This window comes from Eleutherodactylus coqui, chromosome 4, assembly GCF_035609145.1.
Source record: "Eleutherodactylus coqui strain aEleCoq1 chromosome 4, aEleCoq1.hap1, whole genome shotgun sequence".
Classification (NCBI taxonomy): Eukaryota; Metazoa; Chordata; class Amphibia; order Anura; family Eleutherodactylidae; genus Eleutherodactylus; species Eleutherodactylus coqui.
This window is the reverse complement of record NC_089840.1, coordinates 85,699,237-85,717,796: the sequence shown is the minus strand read 5'-3', so window position 1 is coordinate 85,717,796 and position 18,560 is coordinate 85,699,237. Positions and strand designations below refer to the sequence as shown.

General features: G+C 45.5%; 1 protein-coding gene across 2 annotated transcripts in view; it reads left to right on the top strand.

Annotated features, from left to right (window-relative positions):
* The window catches only part of PARL (presenilin associated rhomboid like), a 140,940-nt gene that overhangs the window by 36,485 nt on the left and 85,895 nt on the right, over positions 1-18,560 (top strand). Inside the window, exons 5-7 of one of the 2 annotated variants that reach the window (XM_066599799.1) lie at positions 3,407-3,455; positions 8,221-8,313; positions 10,919-11,014. In XM_066599799.1, coding sequence (XP_066455896.1) covers positions 3,407-3,455; positions 8,221-8,313; positions 10,919-11,014 — 238 coding nt within the window. The remainder of the gene's footprint in view (positions 1-3,406; positions 3,456-8,220; positions 8,314-10,918; positions 11,015-18,560) is intronic. The other variant, XM_066599800.1, reaches the window with a different exon arrangement.

Below are 18,560 nucleotides of genomic sequence, written 5' to 3'. Positions count from 1 at the left end.
TGGATTACACAATTCCCCCCCAATTAGTGGGTCGCAATTACGGAATCCACTCACAGAAACAGAACACGGCATGCTATATTTTACCGCGGATATCCGCGACCTAGAGCCCATTGTGCTCTATGACCGCGGATATACCCGCAGCCCATATGCAAACACATTGTGTACGGGCTGCGGGTACCCGGGTCATCTCTAAGCGACGGCGCAGGAAATGCAAACAAAAAAAAAAGTACTGAGCATGACCGCCTGTGTGAGTAGGCAATTATGCGCAGTACATTACGCGGCCGTACGCAGGGTTACAGCCTGGCTCACAGCTGGAATCCGCTGCGGGCCTCCGCAAGAGGATTCTGCATACGGCTGTGTGAGCCCAGCATTATTCAGACCGCTACGTGTAATACGTAATTTACAAGAAGCCCCGGGAACGCTCGCCTTCATGCAGTTCCAGGAGCAGTTTGTTGAGAGCCTTCTCTGTGAGACCGCTGCACCGCAGAAAAATTACAAAGCCTCACAGAGCGCCACTTTTTACACCCCATCCCCGCCGCTGAGGTTACGAAATACCCCCCAAAATACATGAGAGGAGGGGAGATACCCGGTTTTCTTGCCCCATGTGCCCATCCCAAGCAGCCTCCGTAATTACCCCTGTCTTCGGACATAAAACGCAGTTTATATTATTACCTTTATCTAATATTTAGGGAATGCCAAAAAATGGGGATGGCGGGGGGTTGGGGGGGATTATTTTTAGGAAGTCAATTTTTTTTCCGTATAAGTGGGCAATGGGGCCTGGAATTTATTCAGTTCTGCCCTGAAATCCAGCGGGCATTCCCTCCATTATGGGCCTAGCCATGTGTCCTGTAAGTAGATTAGGGCCACAAGGGGTATATTTCTGAACACGGGACAAACGGGGGGATCCATTTTGGGGTGAACGTCTTCATTCCTATGTACACTGTACAAAAAAAACAGTTTTTAAATTAACAAAATTGCCAAAAAAATGAAAATCGCAATTTTTTCCTTTTGCTTTGCTTAGATTCATTCAAATACTGTGGGGTCAAAATACGCAGTACACCCCTAGATGAATTTGTTAAGGGGTCTAGTTTTCAAAATTGGGTCATTTGTGGGGGTTCTCCATCGTTTTGGCCGCTCAATGGCTCTACAAGTGGGCAATGGGGCCTGGAATTTATTCCGTTGTACCCTGAAATCCAATGGGTGCTCCTTCCATTACAGGCCTAGCTATGTTTCCTTTAAGTAGATTAGGGCCACAATGGGTATGTTTCTGAACACGGGACAAACGGGGGGATCCATTTTGGGGTGAACGTCTTCATTCCTATGTACACTGTACAAAAAAAACAGTTTTTAAATTGACACAATTGCCAAAAAAATGAAAATCATATTTTTTTCCTTCTGCTTGGCTTAGATTCATTCAAAAACTGTGAAGTCAAAAAAGTCATCGTACCCCTAGATAAATTCGTTAAGGGGTCTACTTTTCAAAATGGGGTCACTTGTGGGGGTTCTCCATCGTTTTGGTCACTCAATGGCTCTACAAGTGGGCAATGGGGACTAAATCTCCTTCAAGCAAAATTTCTGTTCCGAAAGCCACCGGTTTCTCCTTTCATTTTGGGCCCCATTGTGCATCCAGACATAAGATTAGGGCCACAATGGGTATGTTTCTGAGCATGGGACAAACGGGTATCCATTCTGGGGTACAAATCCTAATTTTAATGTGTACTATAGAAAAAAGTCCTGTCTTTAAAATGACATATTTGCAAAAATATGAAATTTTAGTTTTTCTCTTCTAAATTGCATTGACTCCTAAAAATAAACTGTGGGGTTAAAATACTCATGACACCCCTCAGTGAATACCTTAAAGGGTATAGTTTTTAAAATGGGGGTCACTTGTGGGGGTATCTATCATTTTGACTCCTATGAGCCTTTCCAATCTTGGCTTGGTGAAGGAAAACAAAGTGTTCCTCAAAATGCTGAAAAGTAATGTTAAATTTGTATGTCTTCTAAATGGTTAAAAAAAAAGAAAGTTTTTCCAATGTGCACCAAAAATAAAGTAAACGGATTGAAATATATCCTAGCAAAAATTTCTATATAATGTTTGCACATATTTCAGATATTGCAGTTGGAAATGTGAAAAAATGACGATTTTTTTCAAAATTTTCCCAATTTTGGCGCTTTTAATAAGTAAACACAAATTCTATCGGTCTTTTTTTTCCGCCTAGATGAAGTACAACATGTGGCGAAAAAACAATGTCAGAATCGCTTGGATATGCAAAACCTTTCTGGTGTTTTTCCATGCTAAAGTGACACGTGTCAGATTTGCAAAATTTGGCCTGGTCATTAAGGCGCAAACAGGCTTGGTCACTAAGGGGTTAAAGAATAGAAAGGGACCTCGGTGATTAGAACATTCCAAGGCCCTAGATTGAATGTCTCGGGTCATTGCGCCCTCTTCTCCCATTTCTCTCTAAACGACTATTGTTTATAATTAAAGTACCTTTGTGTTCAGAGAAGTTAATAATTTAGGATTGCACTGCATCTGCGCTGCTTTTCTTTCAGCAATTTTAAATGTTAAATTCCTTAGCTTGCATGTTTATGTTTCTTTGACCAATGGTAATAAATTAATTATAGATTTGAATTATTGTAATTAGATCATGTGTCTCTTTAAAAGTTGTAGTCTGTCAATCGATAAACAGATAACTTTGATCGCGCTAAGAGTTGATGTGCTGATAGTTATTCTCCTGAGCTCAGCTTACCTCTAACATTGAATTTGGACTCCAATAGCATATCGTACAGCAAATATTGATTTGCACAAACACCATAGTGAAGGGGATAACTTGCTGGTCGGTGGAGGTTCATCCACTGGGACCCCCACATTTTGAGAGACTTCTTCCCTGGCGCATCCTGAAATTTTGATAGCAGTGTCCTTGAGCTTGCACCACCATTCACTTCAATGGGTAATGCCAGAGATAGCCAAGAGCAAGCACTCAGCTATCTCTGGAGGTTTCATTGTAGATGATTGGACCGCCAGGGATTCTCGAGTTTCCATTGAAGTGAATAAAGAGGTGGCCATCACTGTCATAATTTGGGCATGCACCAGCAGGTGGACCCTCACAAATCAGCAAGTTATCCCCTATACTGTGGATAGCAGGGAATACCACTTTAAATTCGACTGGTTGCTATATGGGATTGCAAAGGAAATTTTTCCCTTTTAGGGCAGATTGGCTCTTGCCTTTTGGGTTTCTACCACCCTCTGGATTAATATTTTCCAATTGATATAATTTTTAAATTTAATTGAATCCGCCACTTCTTTCCCTGGTTGAACGTGATTCGCATACCTGTTTTTGTTTTTTCTTTTCTCTCTTCAACCTGCTATGTTACTAAAACATTCTCTCTGTATCTTTTTATGTAGGTTAATGAGTGGTGGAACAGTCTGAGTGATGGAAAGAGGACTGTGTCAGGTAATCACTTTTAAATAGCAGTATATGCCTTAATTTTTTTTCTTCTTTCTTTTTTTTCAATTTGGTAGGTTACAAAAATTTGCATTTCTCGTCCTTGTCATTGGGAAACATAGCAGACCTTGGGTATAGTTCTTGACACTAGTAAGGGACACTAGGCAAATAAATAGTTAGCCCCCCTACCAGCTATACCCTTCTTAAGCCCAATTTGGACGGGACTAATGTTGTGCAAACGATGCAAGACACTCGTCCTCGTACATACATGCTCCTGCACAGGAGCTTGTATCGCTGGCTCACAGTGGGGTGGCAGGAGTAGATTTTAGTTCTCGCTCCCCCCGCCCTTCTCCATTCAATTAACATAGTGTATCTTCAAATAGAAAAAACTCTTTCCGCGCTCCTGCTGTAGCTCCTCTTAGGAAAAAATGAACTGTCGTGGCAGACAGTATCTATATAAATTAATCATAAATTTATTTCCTAATAAAAGATTGCATGCAAGTGGAAATCTTGCAGCAATAGTTATACAACGCGTTTCGACGTTCTTAAGACGCCTTTCTCAAGTATACAGATAGATTAAAATGCAACCTTTAAATAGCATGTCTTACCTTTTTGGAGGTGGGAGTTATAGGTGCTTGCCGTGCACCTCCGTATCATGTCGCTCTGGCGCGGTATCTAGGTGTCATAGCTGTGTAACGGAGAGGGTGTTCCAGCGTGAATATGCGCTGATACTGAACGTAAACTCCGTATTCTGGAAAGGAGGGACGCTAGATGTGTAACTCCCGAACTGATGTTTAAAAGGGGATAACTCCGACCTCCAAAGGGGTCGATGCAATAATATTGCATCAAATTAATTATGCTAAAAATTCAATACTAAATCGATTAATGAAAGAAGTTAATACAAAGAATGAATAAATACTATATGATGGAATTATACTACTCGGATAAACAAATATATGCATACATCAATGAATGAATGATATGAATAATATTATTATTAATAAACCTATAAATACATTATAGATAATGTGGATAATAAATATTTAGACCAAACAAAAAAGGAAAAATGAAAAAAACACCTAAAATGGACCCAATACCCACATAAAACTCAATAAATAAATAAAACCATAATACCTTATCCAAGAAAAGGGGGATATACACCTTAAATTACATGCTAAAAATAGAAAACAGCTAGTGATGGGAAAATATATATAACAGTTACTGATAAAAAATAAATATCAAAATTTCTCTAAAACCTCATTCAGGCCAAACGGAGTTAGGGTGTTCATTCTGAAAATCCAGAACATCTCTCTCGTCCTTAGTTGTGCAAACGAGAGAGTGTGGATTTGTTCTACTGGTGTTATTTTCATGTCTTTTGGATTTTTATTATGTTTCTCCGAGAAATGGCGTGAGACACTATGTTTAGAATAACCTATTATATTAAATCTATGCTGATTCGCCCTTATATTTAAAGTATTAGTGGTACGTCCTATATACTGCATTCCGCATGGACATTCAATCAAGTATATAATAAATTTAGAACAACAATTTAAAAATTGGTTGATTTTAATATGTTTTTGTTCTTTAGGACAATATACTGATTTTCTACCCTGTGTAATATTACTGCAACACTTGCATTTTTTCTTTCCGCAACAATAAACTCCTGTCACCATAGGTTTTTTTGTTGTCTCTTTATTGAGTTTTTTATGTGGATTAGATGGAGCCAGTGCGTTTTGTATTGTTTTGTTTCTGCGGTAAATTACCTTAGGTTTATCTTGTATTTCTTTGTTTAAGATTGGATCCTTTAAAGGGGTTGTCCCGCGCCGAAACGGGTTTTTTTTTTTTTCAACCCCCCCCCCGTTCGGCGCGAGACAACCCCGATGCAGGGAGGTAAAGAAAGCTCACCGGAGCGCTTACCTTAATCCCCGCGCTCCGGTGACTTCTCTACTCACCGCTGAAGATGGCCTCTTCCTCCGTGGACCGCAGCTCTTCTGTGCGGTCCACTGCCGATTCCAGCCTCCTGATTGGCTGGAATCGGCACGTGACGGGGCGGAGCTACACGGAGCTACACGGAGCCCCATAGAAGACTGCAGAAGACCCGGACTGCGCAAGCGCGGCTAATTTGGCCATCGGAGGCCAAAAATTAGTCGGCTCCATGGAGACGAGGACGCCAGCAACGGAGCAGGTAAGTATAAAACTTTTTATAACTTCTGTATGGCTCATAATTAATGCACAATGTACATTACAAAGTGCATTATTATGGCCATACAGAAGTGTATAGACCCACTTGCTGCCTCGGGACATCTCCTTTAATAGGATATTCCAGTTATTTCTCATTATTTTTTCAATCATAGTGGATTGGGAATTGTATTTTGTTATAAATAACACATTTTTTTCTGAATCTATTGTTTCTGTTTTGTGAGAGATTTTGATTGGGTCAGTGGACTCATTGAGTGCCTTTATATAAGCAGCATCAATTAAATTAGCAGGATAACCTTTTTGTTTAAAACGCTCTTTAAAAAGCACAGGTTTTAATGCAGGACGTACCACTAATACTTTAAATATAAGGGCGAATCAGCATAGATTTAATATAATAGGTTATTCTAAACATAGTGTCTCACGCCATTTCTCGGAGAAACATAATAAAAATCCAAAAGACATGAAAATAACACCAGTAGAACAAATCCACACTCTCTCGTTTGCACAACTAAGGACGAGAGAGATGTTCTGGATTTTCAGAATGAACACCCTAACTCCGTTTGGCCTGAATGAGGTTTTAGAGAAATTTTGATATTTATTTTTTATCAGTAACTGTTATATATATTTTCCCATCACTAGCTGTTTTTTATTTTTAGCATGTAATTTAAGGTGTATATCCCCCTTTTCTTGGATAAGGTATTATGGTTTTATTTATTTATTGAGTTTTATGTGGGTATTGGGTCCATTTTAGGTGTTTTTTTCATTTTTCCTTTTTTGTTTGGTCTAAATATTTATTATCCACATTATCTATAATGTATTTATAGGTTTATTAATAATAATATTATTCATATCATTCATTCATTGATGTATGCATATATTTGTTTATCCGAGTAGTATAATTCCATCATATAGTATTTATTCATTCTTTGTATTAACTTCTTTCATTAATCGATTTAGTATTGAATTTTTAGCATAATTAATTTGATGCAATATTATTGCATCGACCCCTTTGGAGGTCGGAGTTATCCCCTTTTAAACATCAGTTCGGGAGTTACACATCTAGCGTCCCTCCTTTCCAGAATACGGAGTTTACGTTCAGTATCAGCGCATATTCACGCTGGAACACCCTCTCCGTTACACAGCTATGACACCTAGATACCGCGCCAGAGCGACATGATACGGAGGTGCACGGCAAGCACCTATAACTCCCACCTCCAAAAAGGTAAGACATGCTATTTAAAGGTTGCATTTTAATCTATCTGTATACTTGAGAAAGGCGTCTTAAGAACGTCGAAACGCGTTGTATAACTATTGCTGCAAGATTTCCATTTGCATGCAATCTTTTATTTGGAAATAAATTTATGATTAATTTATATAGATACTGTCTGCCACGACAGTTCATTTTTTCCTAAGAGGAGCTACAGCAGGAGCGCGGAAAGAGTTTTTTCTATTTGAAGATATGCTCGTTTTAACCCATTGACGGAAGTTTTCTCTCCTTGGGATTGCTTTTATTCCGGCGGCTCTCCTTCTGCATCGAAGGATATCTGAAGTCTCTTCGCATAACACTACAGGCATACTTGGATCACAGGTGCAGGCGGGGTGTTCCCCAATGATTTAACCGTCTACGGGAACCCCGCTGTGCACCAGGTGAGTCACTCTCATTATTTATTATATGGTGGCGCGGATCGTTACTTTGAATTCAATTAACATAGTGGCCATTCAATACTGAAGGCTGCTATTTACACTGCACTGTTATAGTTAACTTCATCGCTCATTGTTTATGCAGCCTAAAGTGATTTGCATGTCTGCCACACTCAAACTGCTAGTTTGTTAACAAGCAGCATTTGTTTGGCAAGTAGCTCTGATTTTTCCAGAACAATCAGCATGGGTTTGTTACAAACAAGTCATGCCAGACTAATCTGATTTCCTACTATGATAGATTCCCGCGACTGGGTTGATGAGGGAAAAGCAGTAGATATATCTTGACTTTAGTAAAGCAATACCATCTTTATTTAAAAAAAATTACCAAACATGAGATTGACAAGGCAACTCTAAGGTGGATTCACAACTGGCTGAGTGATCGTACTCAAAGAGTGATCATACATGGCTGCACATCCAAATGAAAGACTGTATCACGTGGGGCACAATAAGGCTCTGTGGTGTTGCACATTTTTATAAATGAACTGGAGGAGGTAAATGAAGGGAAACTGATCAAAATTTATGACACAAAGCTAGGAGGGATAGCCAATACGAGAGAAGAGACAGAGGATTCAAAAAGGTCTAGACAAGCTCGAACAGTGGTCAGCGACTAGCACACTGGTCTTTAACAAGGAGAAGTGCAAAGTCCTACATCTGGGCAAGAATAATGAAAAAAGCACATACAGAATGGGAGGAATTGAACTAAGCATCAGCAAATGTGAAAAGACTTGGGTATACTAATAGATCATAGACTGAACATGAGTCAACAATGTGATGCAGCCGCCAAAAAGGCAAACGCAATTCTGGGAAGTATTAAGAGAAGCATAGAGTCTAGATCACGTGAGGTAATTATCACTCTCTACTCTTCCTTAGTCAGACCTCATCTGGAATACTGTGTCCAGGTCTGTGCACCCCACTTTAAAAAGGCATAGACAAACTGGAGCAAGTTCAGAGAAGAGTTACCAAGATGGTAAGCGGTCTGCAAATCATGTTCTATGAAGAACGGTTAAAGGATCTGGGAATGTTTAGTTTGCAAAAAAGAAGGCTGAGAAGAAACTTAATAGCCATCTACAAATATCTGAAGGGTTGTCACAGTGCAGGGGGATCAGCCCTATTCTCATTTGCACAAGGAAAGACTAGAAGCAATGGGATGAAACTGAAAGGGAGGAGACACAAATTAGATATTAGAAAAAACTTTCTGACAGTGAGGGTGATCAATGAGTAGAACAGGTTACCATGGTCACTTCTCTTTCAATGGAAGTGTACAAACAAAGGGCGCGGTCACACGAGCGTAGGCGTATTTACGTTCGCACGTGCGCAGCGTTTAATCGCCGGAAAGAACGTTTTTCGGTGATCATGACCAGAGCTAGAAAGCGTATTATCGTTTGTTCCTACTTTGCAAACTATCTTTTCGGCCATCGAATATGCGTTGGCGCGTATTTCGGTCGCATATGTTCCGTTTTTTTTTCGGGTTGCCGTTTTTACGCGCCGTAAAATCGCCCGTGCGAATGAATACATTGGAAACCAATGCCTCAGATGGTCACGTTTATACGATTGGGCGCAAAAACACGCTGTTTATGCGCTCGTGTGAACGCACCCAAAGGCTAGACAATTATCTATCTGGGATGATTAAGTAAATCCCTCACTGAGCAGGGGGTTGGACCCGATGACTCTGGAGGTCCCTTCCAACTCTACTATTCTATGATTCTATGATCAGGATGGATGTAGTAGAACTGTGTGTGGGATGTCTGTGGATCAGGATGGATGTAGTAGAACTGTTTGTGGGGATGTCTTGGGATCTGGATGGATGTAGTAGAACTATGTGTGGGGTGTCTGAGGATCAGGATGGATATAGTAGAACTGTGTATGTAGCGTCTTAGGATCAGGATAGATGTAGTATAGCGGTGTGTGATGTCTGGGAATCAGCATCAATCTAGCATATAACAGAGCTGTGTGGTGCATTCCGCGACCAGAAACACTGATACTATAATTTCCTAAAAATTACTTGTAATTGTATAGAACAGGGTTTGGTCAACTACCAGCCTCGAGGATGCATGCAGGCTTTGGGTGCTGACTAAGCCGTTTTGGGTAGGCCACCCTTGCATCTGAGTACCATATAATGTAAGTGACTACTCAAAAGTTAACGAGGTTGTCTGAAAATTTGAAAAAGATAGTGAAAAAAATGCAGTGCATACAGTAGTGTCAATAGATCCTTCCAATTTCCTTCCAGAATTATTGTCCCCCTAGACAAAACGAGCAGCTAGAAATGACTTAAAGGTATTCGGGTATCTGTTTACACTACTGTATACACTTTTTTCCACTATTTTATTGCTTTCTATTTCTCAGACAACTCCTTTAAGAAGATGGTCTATGACTTATACTGCATGGCATGATTAGCACTGGTATAGTCTGGTATAAATGAATGATCTGTGGAAGCCTCACTGATGCCAAGAACTGGGATCCTGTGTCTTTTTTTTGCCGTACGGATTCTCAGGCATCCTCTATTATAACGAGTAGGAAATATTGAAACAGTGTACTTTGTTTTTGCATAATTCCATGAAGCAGTGTTTCTCCAACTCCAGTCCTCACCACCCCCCAACAAGTCATGATTTGAAGATATCCTATAGAGAGAACAACCGTGGCAATCTCTAAGGCACTCGCAATAATTACATCACCTGTACAATACTGCGGAAATTCAGAAAACCTGATCTGTTGCAGAATTTTGAGGACTGGAGTTTGGAAAAGGCACGTTATAAGTATTGCTAACCATTCCCAGAGTATTACCACACTATCGGCAGCGCATAACTCTCTAGAATAGCAAGGTACACCTCTGTCATTGTTTTTGCACTACAACCAACGGGGCAAGACCATGCCACGTAAAACACCCCTGAACCATAATGAAACTTCCGTCTTATTTAACTGTTGGCATAGCACACTTAGCCAAAAGGCATTCTCCAGGTATCCCCCACACCCAGGTGATCCATCTGATGTGAAGATGGAGTAGTGTGCTTTAGACGGACTAATGAATCATCTTGGAGAGAATTCGCCAGACGTTTGCAGGATGAATGGAGGGAAATAGCAGCGGAAGTGTATCAGATGCCTATAATATATATAGGTACCCTATAATGACAAAGTGACAGAATATTAGATATTAGCAAATAGTTCATCTAGTTAGTTGACTTTTTGGGTCTCTAAGGCTTCAAACTAGGAATCAGAGGATAAAATGTATTAACCATAGCTTGATTTGAGTCAACCTCCTGTGAGTCCTTGCCACAGAAATGTTGTAATTGGGCTGCTTAAGCCTTTTCCAGTCTATTTTGAGATTCAGGATTTCCTAGGGAGCTTGTTGTTGCTGCCATTGTACAACAACGTTACCTGCTGCCTAGAGCCATCATGCGGTGCGGGCAGAACACAGTCAGTATACCCTGTTTGGGTCTTCCGGCATCGGAGCTATACAGCCTTCAGTGATTATGTCGGAAGACTGCTAACAGTGGACAGGAAAGGGTTAGATCATATTACTTAAATGTATTTGAAAATATACTTTTAATTACTTTCTCTTCTCAATCTTTCCACAGGCATAATTGTAGCTAACATCCTTGTATTCTGCCTTTGGAGAGTACCCAATATGCAGCGTATAATGGCTCGATACTTTACATCCAACCCTGCATCTCGTAAGTGTCCTCCTCTCCCATCACATAAACATGCCTCTTTTTTTTTTCTTGGGCGTGGTCACAATGAGACAAGATGTTAGGATATCTATCCTGATTTTTGAGTGAATTGATCTGTTGTCAGAAAGTAATGGATTATTGTGTTTTGCAGTAGTGCTTAATTACGTCTCAATGTATCAGGGTTGTCTGAATGGATGTTTTCTCAACTTTTTCACCTCTGATTACAGAATATTGTTAAAGTAGACTTTGGTTTGAGACTGTTACTGCTCTATAAGATGCACATTTGTTTTAGAGAAGGAAAATAGAAGGAAAATATTTTGAATTCCCCCAGACCAGGCAGTGAGGGAGGTTTAGGTTTGGCTGACTCTACCATTAAACTGAGATGAAAAGCTTAATAAAGGTCTAAGTTTATTGGAAGGCATATTTGTGTTTGCGTGTTTTTATAAGCACAATCCAATGTAATGTTTCAGCTGTATAAGGGTGCATTTACACGAACGTATATCGGCTCGGTTTTCACGCCGAGCCGATATATGTCGTCCTCGTGTGCAGGGGGGGGGGGGGGGGGGGGATGGAAGAGCCAGAAGCAGGAACTGAGCTCCCGCCCCCTCTCTGCCTCCTCTCCGCCCCTCTGCACTATTTGCAATGGGGAGAGGCGGGATGGGACGGGGGCTAATTCGTGGCCTTTAGCCCCGCCCCTATCCCGCCTCCTCTCATTGCAAATAGTGCAAAGGGGCGGAGAGGAGGCAGAGAGGGGGCGGGAGCTCAGTTCCTGCTTCTGGCTCTTCCATCCTCCCCCTCCCCCCTGCAGAGAGAGACAACGTATATCGGCTCGGCGTGAAAACCGAGCCGATATACGTTTGTGTGACTTCACCCTCAAGCATGGCAGGCTGCATTTCTGTCCATTACTTTCAGGTACTACAGTTAATGCATCCTGTCAGAACATAAATATGCAGCGATAGTGAAATAGAGAGGATGTAGAGAAGTCATTCGGCAGCTACAGCTGATTTGTGGGGGAGCAGCAGAACATACCTCCAGCTCACTAATCGGCTCATTAGTAAGTCTCACTAATTATCACACAGCAGAAAGGCTCTCACAGGAGGACTCTCACTAATTGTTATCACATAGCAGGGGAGAAGTGCCACCATAAGAACAGGGAGCAGCTGCTCCCTGCCCCACTAATCAGCTGTTGGTAAGGGTGAGCTGACCAGGGATTGTTATCACACAGCAGAGAAGAGCCTCCATAAGAACAGCTGATAACTGAGTGATCAAGGGAATTGCGGCTCCCCCACCCGACTAATCAGCTGTTGGAATTTTAGTAAAAAGAAAGTCCGCCTAATGCTGTGATACTGATTATTAATAAAGGCTAAAGATTTTTTCCATACCTATGAAGGTGGACTTTCTTTTCACTAAAATTCCTATTTGATATTGTGAAGGACTACACGAACTGCCTAGGATGGATACATAGCCGAGCTGCAAGGATCAAGTGTATGCAGGAAAGAGGGTAAGCGTTTGTTTATTCTTGTTATATTCAGCTGTCGGTAAGGCTTCATTCACGTGATCGTATATCGGCTACGTTTTCACAGCTGGCCAATACATGCTACCCATCTGATGGATTGGTTTCCAATGTATCAGTCCAGATGCGTGAAAACAGCCAGCCGGCAAAGATAGTGTTCCAGCCAGCTGTTTTTACTCCTGCCGGAAAAGATAATTCTGGAAATATCTTCTGGTCAGAATACGGCGGCGGCTCCTATAGACTCCCATGGGAGCTGCCAGAGAAGGGAGGTGGGAGGGAGTTTAGCAGCATGTCTGGTGTTGCAGAACCACCTAATACACACAGCTGGTGTTGCAGAACCGCATAATACATACTACAGCCGCTACAGAACCTGATAATTCATACCACAGCTGCTGCAGAACCCCATAATATATAGAGCTGGTTCTGCAAAACCTGATATACATACCACAGCTGCTGCTACAGAACCTGATAATACATACCGCTGCTGCTGCAGAACCTAATAATATATAGCACAGCTGCTGCAGAACCTGCATAATACACCAAATGGTGCTGCAAAACCTGATAATACATACCACAGCTGCTGCAGAACCTGATAATACAGCTGGTGCTGCAAAACCTGATAATACTTAACACAGCTGCTGCTGAATCTAATAATACATACCACAGCTGCTGCAGAAACTGATAATACATACCACAGCTGCTGCAGAACCACATAATACACACTGTAGCTGCAATATAAATTAATTGAAAAAACAAACATTGCTGCTGAAGAACAATGGCTGACGGAAAACCTCAAAACACACATAACTGCTACAGCGGAAGATCCTAATACACACGTTTACTGCAGCAGAACATCATACGAAAATAAATATCCTTAAAAGTTTGCCTCTAGAGTCAAGGAGGCCGGGTCATGCTGGCTTTTCGCTGCCCCTAGGATGTTGACTGACAGCTTTCTCCCTAGGGAGAGCCGCTGCTACCAGACGCTGACTAGATAGCTCTGTTGTTCTGAGTGTTTAAGAGTAACCCTTCCATGTGTAGATCCATTCCCGCTACAGGCTGCATGAACTTAGCCACTTCTCCTTCTTAATTGCACATCCAAAACGCAAACAGCATTGCAGAACTGAGGCATCTTGCGTTAAAATGTAACCATTTTTCAATGTGCAGTTAACCGGCGCATCAAAAACACAGAAACACCCTGGAAATGTGGGTAACCATATGAACACAGGCGTGTAACTTCAGTACATTTCGTATTTATTACCCTGAGCGTCAATCTGCACCCCTAGATCGGACAATGGGCGCGGCAGAAGAGTAGACTTCTCTTGCTGAACTGCACCTTCCATACCCCGGCTCCCTCCCCGGCTCCCTCCCCGGCTCCCTCCCCGGCTCCCTCCCCGGCTCCCTCCCCGGCTCCCTCCCCGGCTCCCTCCCCGGCTCCCTCCCCGGCTCCCTCCCCGGCTCCCTCCCCGGCTCCCTCCCCGGCTCCCTCCCCGGCTCCCTCCCCGGCTCCCTCCCCGGCTCCCTCCCCGGCTCCCTCCCCGGCTCCCTCCCCGGCTCCCTCCCCGGCTCCCTCCCCGGCTCCCTCCCCGGCTCCCTCCCCGGCTCCCTCCCCGGCTCCCTCCCCGGCTCCCTCCCCGGCTCCCTCCCCGGCTCCCTCCCCGGCTCCCTCCCCGGCTCCCTCCCCGGCTCCCTCCCCGGCTCCCTCCCCGGCTCCCTCCCCGGCTCCCTCCCCGGCTCCCTCCCCGGCTCCCTCCCCGGCTCCCTCCCCGGCTCCCTCCCCGGCTCCCTCCCCGGCTCCCTCCCCGGCTCCCTCCCTCACCTTCTTGTCATTTGAACTCCATACCCTACGACTCTTCCGTCCACTGTCCATGCGTGTAGAAGTCTTCCACTGGCCCCCAGGTCCCAGCCGCCTGTTCCTGGACCATTGCACCGCCTGGCTCCCCCATTTCCAACCCTTATCTTTGGTGACTTCAACAACCCCATCTCCCCATCTGCTTCCCAGCTTTTATCGCTCACCTCCTCCCTTGGCCTATTCAAACTCTCAGACTCCCCCACTCACAGACACGTCAACACTCTCAACTTAATTTTCCTCGGTGCTGCTTCCCACTTTACTAACTTCCCTCTCCTACTCTCTGACCACAACCTTCTCTCCTCCTCCATCAGGCACCCTAGCATCTCCACAGTCCCTCCCACCTAACGCATCTAGGAATCTCCAGACCATCCACACCCAGCAGTTTGCAGAGACCTTACAGTTTTCCCTGTCCCCAATCTCTCCCCTCTCATGCCCCAACCTAGCTGTCGAACACTACTTCACCACCCTCAGACGTACCCTGGATGAAGCTGCACCCCCTTTGACCCGAGCCGTCAACCACAGACGACAGCAACCTTGGCTCATTCTCCAAACACGCTTCATCTGGTGATGCTCTAGGTATGCTGAACGTCTGTGGTGCAAATCCAAACAACCCACACACTTCACCCACTTCAAATTTATTCTCAAAACCTACAACCTTGCCCTCCAGCAAACAAGTTTCTTTCACCTCCCTCATCTCCCTATCCCACAAACCCAAACAACTATTCGATACCTTCCACTCCCTTCTCAGCCCCAAAGGACAGATCTCAGTGCTGGAGAGCTAGCCACCCACTTAAAGGAGATGTCTCGAGGAAGCAGTGATTTTTTTTTTTTGCCCAGTCCCCCTAATTAAACATACATTACTAATTACCCCTGTAAATGACTTTCCTAGCTGGTTTGTACTTACCGTTCCAGCGTTTCAGCAACTTATAAAAGTTTCCCCAAGATGGCCGCCGGCTCTTTCCCCGTCGCTCGCTGCAGCCCGACGTGCGCGCTCCCGAGACGCTGCCAGCTGTGTCTCCATGGCAACCGGATGCCCCGCAGCCGCCGACCAGACGCCCCGCAGCCGCCGACCAGACGCCCCGCAGCCGCCGACCAGACGCCCCGCAGCCGCCGACCAGACGCCCCGCAGCCGCCGACCAGACGCCCCGCAGCCGCCGACCAGACGCCCCGCAGCCGCCGACCAGACGCCCCGCAGCCGCCGACCAGACGCCCCGCAGCCGCCGACCAGACGCCCCGCAGCCGCCGACCAGACGCCCCGCAGCCGCCGACCAGACGCCCCGCAGCCGCCGACCAGACGCCCCGCAGCCGCCGACCAGACGCCCCGCAGCCGCCGACCAGACGCCCCGCAGCCGCCGACCAGACGCCCCGCAGCCGCCGACCAGACGCCCCGCAGCCGCCGACCAGTCACCCACCGCCAGGCAGCAGGTAACCGGCGCTAGCCCCCGGCTCCCCAGCGCTACGCTCCCGGCTCCCCAGCGCTAGACCCTCAGCCCAGGTGAAGGCCCCGTAGCCCAGCGCTAGGTTCCGGAGCCCAGCGCTAGGTTCCGGAGCCCAGCGCTAGGTTCCGGAGCCCAGCGCTAGGTTCCGGAGCCCAGGTGAAGGCCCCGGAGCCCAGCGCTGGGCTCCGGGGCCTTCACCTGTCAGTGAACATCACCCCCCGACCCATCACTTACCCCACTGGCCCAGCGCTAGTTCCCCCGGCCTAGCGACAGCCCCCCCATCGCAGCGACAGCCCCCCCCCCCGGCCTAGCGACAGCCCCCCCATCGCAGCGGCAGCCCCCCCCCCCCCATCGCAGCGACAGCGACGACAGCCCCCCCCCGGCGCAGCGGCAGCCCCCCCCCGGCCCATCACTTACCTGGACGGCAGGACAGCTGGACGGCAGGACAGCTGGGCGGCTTCTCCGGACAGCTGGGCGGCTCTGCACCTTCCTCTAACAGAGGATGGTACAGAATGGCCGCTCCAGCGCGCTCCCGAGCAGTGACAGCTCATCTGCGCATGCGCAGAAGAGCTGTAGCGGGGAGCACACTGAAGCGGCTCGTGCTGAAAGGAGAAGACCGGACTGCGCAAGCGCGTCTAAAAAAGCAAGCTGCCAGCGAATTTAGACGGAACCATGGAGACGAGGACGCTAGCAACGGAGCAGGTAAGTGGAATAACTTCTGTATGGCTCATATTTAATGCACGATGTATATTACAAAGTGCATTAATATGGCCATACGGAAGTGTATAACCCCACTTGGTTTCGCGAGACCACCCCTTTAAAAGAAAAAAATCAAATATATCTGCAAAGAAATCTCCGAACATTACACGGCTAGCCCTGACCCCAGTCTCTTCAGCACTGCATCCATCCATCCATCACTCGCTCACTATCTGTACTAGAACCCATGACAAAGGAAGAAATCTCCACACTGCTTTCTGCTGCTTGCCCCACCATCTGCACCAGCTACCATCTTCCCTCACACCTCCTCCAGTCTCTTTCCCTGGCTGTCATTACTCACCTCATCACCATCTTCAACCTTTCCCTCACCTCTGGTATTTGTTTTCCTCCTCATTCAAACACTCCATCATATCCGCTCTGCTAAACAACCAGACCCTTGCCCCGACCAAAGCTGCCAACTACCGACCCATCTCAAACTTCCTCTTCATCTCCAAACTACCGTACTTGAATGCCTGGGCCATTCCCGCTTCACATGGTTTCTCTCTGAAAACTTTCTCCTCGACCCCCCCCCCCTCTCTTCCCCCTCTAGTCTGGCTTTTGCCCCTACATTCGACCAAAACTACCCTCACAAAAGTATCAAACGATCTAAGGGCGGCCAAATCCTGCGATTTCTCAGCACTCTTCTTCACATTACCGACTGTCTGCTGTCTCCAACACCATGTTCTCCCTTTTTCTCAAACTTAACCTCTCAAAAACTGATGACCTTGTCTTTACTTCCTTAACCAGCCAATCCTCCCCCAACATCTCCATATCAGTATCTGGATTCATAATAACCCCCAGACAGCACGTCTGTTGCCTTCTGATCTCTCCTTTACTGTTCATATCTAATCTCTAGCCAAAACATGCTACCTGCACCTTAGGAATATTGATAAAATCTGGCCATTCCTGACTATGGTCATGCTAAAGACACTTGTTGTCGCCCTCATTCATTCCCGGCTCGATTACTGTAACTCGCTACTCATCGGCCTTCCCTGCACCAGGTTCTTCCTTCTCCAATCCATACTAAATGCAGCAGCTAGACTCCAATACCTATCTAGCCACTTCTCAGATGCCTCTGCACTATGTCAGTCACTGCACTGGCTGCCCATCCACTGAAAAACTCAATTCAAATTCATCATCCTCACCCACAAAACTCTTCGCGGCGCTGTGCCATCATGCATCGCTTCCTTCCTGTCCATACACCACCCAGCCCGCACACTTTGATCTGCTGACACATTCAGACTGAACACCCCTCTAATACAAACTTCACATGCTAGCCTCCAGGACTTCTGTAGAGCAGCACCGAACCTTTGGAACGCTCTCCCTCAAGGCATTCCCCAATGCGCGTAACTTCAGATGCGCCTTAAAAGCGCACCTCTTCAAAGAAGCATACCAAATCTCCTGATCTGGTCCCCCTCCCTATGTCTTTCCACTTCCTGCACCATACCTCCTACCCCCTACCCGTTTGTGTCCCAAAAAACTGTATATCACAAGTTGTCGTTTCATTGCTGCGTTATTCTTTGCATCACCGCCTGTCCCTGTGCCTTCTGTCTCACCCCCCCACCCACTCTGTTTCTAAATAATTGAATACCACATGTAATTTTTGTTTTGTTTGAGTTCCCCATGTGCCTCGAAAGTGCTGCAGAATGAGTTGGCACTATACCAATGAAGATTATTATTCAGTTTAAAATGATCTGCATTTATATATTCTGAGGTTGTGTTTGTAGATATAGCACTCAGCGCTGGCTGCAGGTCTTAGGCCACTAAGACTGGTCACATGTGGCGGCGGCAAGATGCCCCCCTGTAAAGTAAAAACGCCCCCCAGGGGGCAATAATACCCACATTGAGAACCACTGATTTAGATGAATTGGTTCTATGTAATCGTTACATGGATGGCTCCACAAGAACTGGAACCTGTCCTCTATTGCCTTGTTAGGCTGCTGGATTATTAGCCCAAGCATTCTGCTTGTTTTTCTTTACTCTTTAATCCCA